Here is a 6,871-nt window from a genome sequence, read left to right on the forward strand (position 1 = left end):
AAACAATTCAAATAAAATTTGTAAATGTTTATAACTTATTAAGAACAATGAACAAGTATTATGAACAAAGATCAATATTTTTGCTTAACTTACTTGAGGAAGGTGATGCTTTCTATCTTTGATTTTTGAAGCAACCTACAGTAGCACAAGAGGCTGGCATTTCGTTGTATACAGAGCATGTAATTGGGTGACTGACAGTGACTAGGACATAAGGCAGTAGGGGGACCTCGCATCACACCATACTCACTACTCACTGGTTAAAACTTACTTGCATTTGAGCTCTCATGGAATTGATTCACTTAGTTTTTGTATAGTTCTAAGTTGCCTACAGTGTAATGTGAAAGCTGTCAGCTGGTCAACTGTGAGTTTCTGGTCAGTGATCCGGTCAATGATATGAATTCTCCTCAAATAATGAAATAAAATATAATTCTAATAATTATTGTACATATTATTAACAATGTTAATTACAACAAATTATTCATTAGAATTATTTAATTCGAATTAATCACTTTTTTACAAGCAGGAGATTGCTATCTTTAAGAACTTTATTATTTTAAAATCATTTAAAGGTAATTAGGTGATCATGCTCAATTGTTTAGCCAGGAATATAACTAAACTATTTTACCAAATTATTTATTCATTACTGATCAATTATCTTCAAGAAACAGTTAAGATAACTTATCATCACTCAAATACTTATAGCTCTATATGTTGTCTTCAAGTGGTTTAGCCTGTAAGATACAATTTAGTAGTCATCACCATCCAAATTATTGTTTGGTCTCTAAACTTCCTTCCACAGCCTCTAAATTGGAAGAAGGGGAAACTTTTGAAGATTTCTCCGCAGCAAATATTGAAAACCTTTCTATTTCAAAACCAAAAGAATACTCTGGCAATGGCAAAAGTTCCCTTGTAGATAAACCAACAGAAATTTTCAAAATAACTCAAGAGCTGCACTCTGCACAAGACAAAAAATCATCTCCAAGATCCTAGATATAATTATTCAATTCAATACTCATGAATTTTTATATACTTTCCTGCAATGAGAATATATACCAACAATTCACTGATAACTGTTTTACTGACAATGGTTCAAAACATATAAAATATGTAAATAGTGTTCTCACTTAGCATCACTCATGTATATATTGTTGTCTTGAGCAAACATGGACTAAAAGCTTACCAGATGATAATGCATAGGTAAATACCAGGGTGAAGGAAACAGGAATTTTACGGAAATTTGCCATTGTTCAGTGGAACATAAAATCAGTAACACTGCGTTTCAAGATCTGCAATCTGATCTCTTCTTCAGGTAAATAACTAACCTAATACATAATTATTACAAACTAGGTTAAAATAAACAAATCATACCAAAGGGTTGTGGCACGCCTAAGTCAGGAATCACAACCATCATGTTGTGTGTGAACTTTACTAACTCTAAAACATGCACTTAATAAAAAACTATACATAACACTAATCACTGAACTACAGAATACAGGTCACAATACATCTGCATTCGTCTACCAACCACTTACGGCTATGGTGATTAACCACATGTGAATCAGACTGTCACCAAATCATGGCAGTGGTCGGTGGCACATCGCTCTCAACTCTCGGTGAATCGATTATAGATAGGTCAACATAGGTGATTTGTGTAAATACTTAATTTTGTAAAAAATTAAAAATCTATAATGTAAAGAGCAATTGTAATTTAAAGACAGAAATTAGACAAACCATTCTCTCTCATAGTTTCAACAATTCTCAAGACACCGCCAAAGGCTGGATAGCATTTGTCATCTTTCAGATGAGGGAGTACCTGAAACAAGTGTTTCACTGAGCAGAGAATAATATATGTATTATATTGAGCATTATAAAACCTGTTGTATCTTAAATAAATTTTCACATGGAATAGTACGAAAATAAACCCTTGAAATATTTTAACCTTTAGTTGTTCAACAGTGAGACAGTTTCATGAAATTTCTAGAACTCAATAATAAAGAATATGATTTAAAGATTTTATAAAGATTATTGCCATTGTGTATTGAAATATAATAGTAATTATAAATGCTTCATACTGGATCAATGCTGAAAATGTTTGCCACATATTTATTTCAAAATTAACAATTATATTTTATATAACAAATTAAATCTTAAATATTTTAAGTTTGCCATCTTCTAACAACTATAATAGACACAACCCACACTAATTATTCATGTTTAGACAGCTTTTAATTTATAGGTTTTACATAACTATTATATGTTATTTACCAAAATCTTTCTCAATTACTAAAGTTCACAGTTTACAAAAGAGCATTTAGAGAAATGTATTAACATAATCACTCTTCAGGTAATATTTACCTTTAGGGGACTATAGTAATAAGTAAATATTCATTTCTATAATTTGAAAATTAATAGAAATATTTGTATCATATAAGAAAAGTAAAACAGAACTTACAGCCTGAGATAGCCAGTCATAAAATTTCTTGTTAAATTTAAAAACTTGAATCTTATGCTCTGTAGTTAGAGTCAAACATTTCATAACCACTTTGTAGTACTGAGTCAATACGTTGTCTGCATCCGGACTGTCGACTTTGTAGGTGGCTGGATTCGTCACATTGAGTGGCACAGTCAACTCTGTTGGCTCCTTGTTACTATCAAGCTTTGGTGTCGGAATGTCTAACAATTGTGTTATGTTCCCATCTGTCAACAGGAGACTGTGTAAATGCTTTTGTTTTACTTTATTTTTATTTTAGCAGATCACTCATTCAACTACAGTATCTCCTGATTCATCTGTTGGCCTATTAGGAAGAATTGGAACCTGCAGAATATAATTAAAATACTCATGATTTGTCATATACTTTCCTGCAATGAGAATATATACCAACAATTCACTGATAACTGTTTTACTGACAATGGTTCAAAACATATAAAAGATGTAAATAGTGTTCTCACTTAGAATCACTCATGTCATTGTTAAATATTTCACCTGTATACACCTAAATCACAGTCAGCACGAAAGAGTTTAAGTCCCCTTTATATTGATAGTGTTGATTTTAAAATAAGTTCAAAAATAAAGTGATTTTGCGCAACAATAGTAAACAATATAAAAATCGAATTACCAAACATTTGAACCCACATTATTATCTCTATTAAAGAATTAAATCTCATTGAAGTACTTTAGTTCTCACCGGTCTGCCAAAGTAAGTAGAAAAAGTATTACCAAGATATGAGATGTTTTCCACCTTTACACATTTATTTATTTCACTGTTTTACCACTAACCAAGAATTTTGATAGGTCTAAGGTGGTAATTTTTATTATTATTTATTCATTACATTATTGAACTCACCAAGTTATATAGAATTTATTGGAGAGATATTATTACAGCATAAAAAATATAATATATACATTTTAGATTTTTAATATTTTATATTTTATCAAAAGGGAAAAAATTATTTAGGTCCATAAATTGAGTATCTAGTTCAGGGCACCATCACGTTAAAAAACAAAGTAAAGACACAACATTCGTTTATAAAAAAACAAATCTTATGTCATTATATTCTTGTAGAATTTTAAAATATAACTAAACATATATTATGTAATTAAAACAATATAAATCTTTGGGGTTTCAATTGTATGGATTTTTATACCATTCTAATTGAATTTTTATATAAGATAACTTTTTTAATAAGATTTCTAAGTATTTAATTTTTAAACATTCATGGGCTATGCAAGGTTAACATTTATTAGAAATTACTGTAATTTATAAAAGAAAGCTTTGTTTTTTATAGAAATAACGCTTAGTGCAGTATCTAAGAACTTATACCGTCAGAGACTTGGTTCCTGGAATTTGAAGTACATGTCCATCTGAAAGGATCAAACAAGACCGAACCAGTAGAGTACCAAAATATTATTACTTTCCATGATATCAGTTGTCAAAACCTATTCTCTGCAAAACGGTGAGTTCTCAGTTAACCTCTTCGTCTAAATTACACTGGATTTCTGCTGGCTAAACCACAGACAGCACACTTTTGTGGCCTAGGTGTCTCTAACATAAAAAAAATGCAACACAAAGATAACTAATTACAGAACTCATTATGTTCAAGGGAGTATCTATGTTTTGAATACTGAAATTACGACAAGTTCTAAGTAGTATTGCCAAAGTTCAATAATATTATATCATTGTAGATTTCATAATGGTCTACATACGTAATGTTTAAACTTTACTAACTTAAAAACAGGAGATTTTATTTTATTAGAATGATAAAATATGGGTTACTTTTGTACTTCTTCATTTATTTAATACCGAGTTTAATTTAGGTATGATGAATAATAGTGGAATAATAAAGATTTTACTGAGTGCCGTCCGTTACATATAATATACTAATTGACTTATTAATGTTTAACTGTTAATTAATAATCAGCTGATTATTTCATTTAACAGCTGGAATCACTAATTCATTGTTCCCATTTTGAACACTAACTATACAATTTTTTTGAATGCATGACATGTTATTTTACTTAAATATTAAAAAAAACAACAGCAAAAGAGATAACTGTTAGTTATTACATTTATCAGCTGAACTACTAGCTTGTTGTTTTTAGGAGAGAGAAAGTATAAAGAAACATTATTTAATACATACAGTGCCTAAGTTATGAAAATGGAGCAAGAAGCGATTGACAAATGAACATATGAAAAGCATGGTAGCTGCACAGGATTTAAGACAAATTTAATGAGTTTTCAACCATAGTGAAATGCTAGAGGTATAGTTTGGAACTGAAGGCAAACACCATTGCATTTTAACTAGAATAAATTATATAAATAGATTAACAGAAGAAAAGATTGAAAAAAATCCGTTTTGAAATCTTATTTTAAGTATATTGGTAACAGATACACTTGAACATTTCACCTTTGTAAATATTTACTTATATATCTTGCTCATAAAGTTTTTTTGGAATGTGAAAATTATTGTTTCTTTACCTTTGCCTTGTTTCAAAATTGCCTCACATGCTCTTCGTTTCTCCGATGCTGTCCCGGTGACCACTAATGGTATAATATGCTTGACAGTTGATCTGACTTGTCTAGCAATGTTGCACTTGATTGGGCTCCTACGAATGTCCCCGAGTCGTAAATTCACCTCTCCTTTATTTTGCAATTCTTGCTCCATGTGCTCCACCAGCTGGACATCTTTGTACCTGAGGTTGCCTTCGTAATACAACTGTTTAAGGTCTTCTTTAAAACAATCAAGCTTATTAATTAGTTGTCTCAATAAGACATTTTTGGTTACACCAGAATATTGATCTATTTTTTGGGAACAGGTTTTATAAGTCTGCAGAATCTCACTTATGTTGTGGTCCTCATTAGGGTATCTCTCGGTACTGATTTCACAAATGTCTTTGAGGTTCAATGATGAGTCAGCACCAAGGACGAAGTCCAAACTTAATATTGACCATAGAATTAAAATTAGACAATAAAACTTGCTCTTATACATAAGTGACTAATTTTTCTGACTGCAATGTTCATTCTATCTAGGTTTCAGACCACTTTTTTAATACAGTTGATAAATGAATAAATTCTTTTTAGGATCTGAAAAAAAAACTATTACTCAATCTTAATTGACAAAAGCATTACTTTAAAAATACATCACATTTCATCATATTTCATAGTGTAATTATAGTAATGATAATAAATCAGTTTAAATGGTAGACAAACAGGTTCTTAAGGACTATTTATCACCTGCACCTTAAACACAAATATCACCATTTTGACTGAAATGTACATTGTTAATGGTTTAAATTTCTAAACAAATATATCACCTATTATTACATTAATATACAACTACTGCTGCCATCTGTTCTGACAGCTCTTTACACCAACTTATTTACATTTATAAAAATGATAATAAAAGAATTTTAAGTGAACTTCAGGAAAATTAGTTCTTAAAACTTAATAGAGAGGAATTTCAAGCAATTTCAGTCATATTTTATTCCTGTTGTCATTAAGATGACACAGCTGAATACTAAAAATTTTTCTTTCTTGTCTTCATAATTTAATAACTTGTAAATACTTTTATGTATATGGGGAAAATGTTTATGGTTGTAGGTTAAAAGCTGTAGGTTTGCAACTGTAACTAAAATTCATATTACTTTTCAAGCTTTACATTTATGACTTTGATTCTCTTGTTCATTACAATAAAAATATATATCAATTGATATGTATAGTACAAAACTAAACCACATTGAAACCAGTGCACATTTTAGAATTTCCTATTAATGTTAGAATTAATCAACTTTCGATAATGGACCCTTCAAGTTTAAAAATATGTACTTTTTAAAGGAATTAAAAATACATCACAACTAATATATCAATTAGGTTAAAAAAATATATATTTATAATAATTTACACTTACCAGATACAGAGCAAAAGTTCAATATAATTTACTTGCCTAAACAAAATCAACATTTCAAATTAATAAGAATGTTTATATATTATAACAAAAACATTAAATATACCATATTTTGTTATGTTTTGCATATCATATGGTTTATTATATGCATAAACATATGTGTCATAGATATATAAATACTTTAATCTTAAGGGTACAATAGAAATTAAATTGACTACTTGGAAAATTATGTAGTACAAGTTTCCTATTCTTGATTCTTATTAGACTTGAGTAATGTTTAGTGGATTTTTAAAACTAACTACTTGTATATATAAAATAGTAATTTTATCCCTTGAAAGTAGGGGAAAGTTCATCATGATAACATCAAACTCAGAGCAATAAGCATCCAATAGTGATTGTAAGGCACACAATAAGAATTAATATACTGTTTTTACAATAATTAACTGTAAACTCTTTAATAATAAAATCT

General features: G+C 29.3%; 1 protein-coding gene across 1 annotated transcript in view; it reads right to left on the bottom strand.

Moving 5' to 3' along the window:
• Positions 1–6,464, bottom strand: part of LOC124359373 — a 42,186-nt gene extending 35,722 nt beyond the window's left edge. The window contains exons 1-4 of the mRNA XM_046812068.1: positions 6,406–6,464; positions 4,977–5,582; positions 2,453–2,697; positions 1,732–1,813 (exon numbers count right to left, since the gene is read on the bottom strand). Coding sequence (XP_046668024.1) covers positions 1,732–1,813; positions 2,453–2,697; positions 4,977–5,487 — 838 coding nt within the window. The 5' untranslated portion in view covers positions 5,488–5,582; positions 6,406–6,464. The remainder of the gene's footprint in view (positions 1–1,731; positions 1,814–2,452; positions 2,698–4,976; positions 5,583–6,405) is intronic.
• Between the last annotated feature and the right edge of the window lie 407 nt (positions 6,465–6,871).

Source organism: Homalodisca vitripennis, chromosome 1, assembly GCF_021130785.1.
Source record: "Homalodisca vitripennis isolate AUS2020 chromosome 1, UT_GWSS_2.1, whole genome shotgun sequence".
In the NCBI taxonomy this organism is placed as follows: domain Eukaryota; kingdom Metazoa; phylum Arthropoda; class Insecta; order Hemiptera; family Cicadellidae; genus Homalodisca; species Homalodisca vitripennis.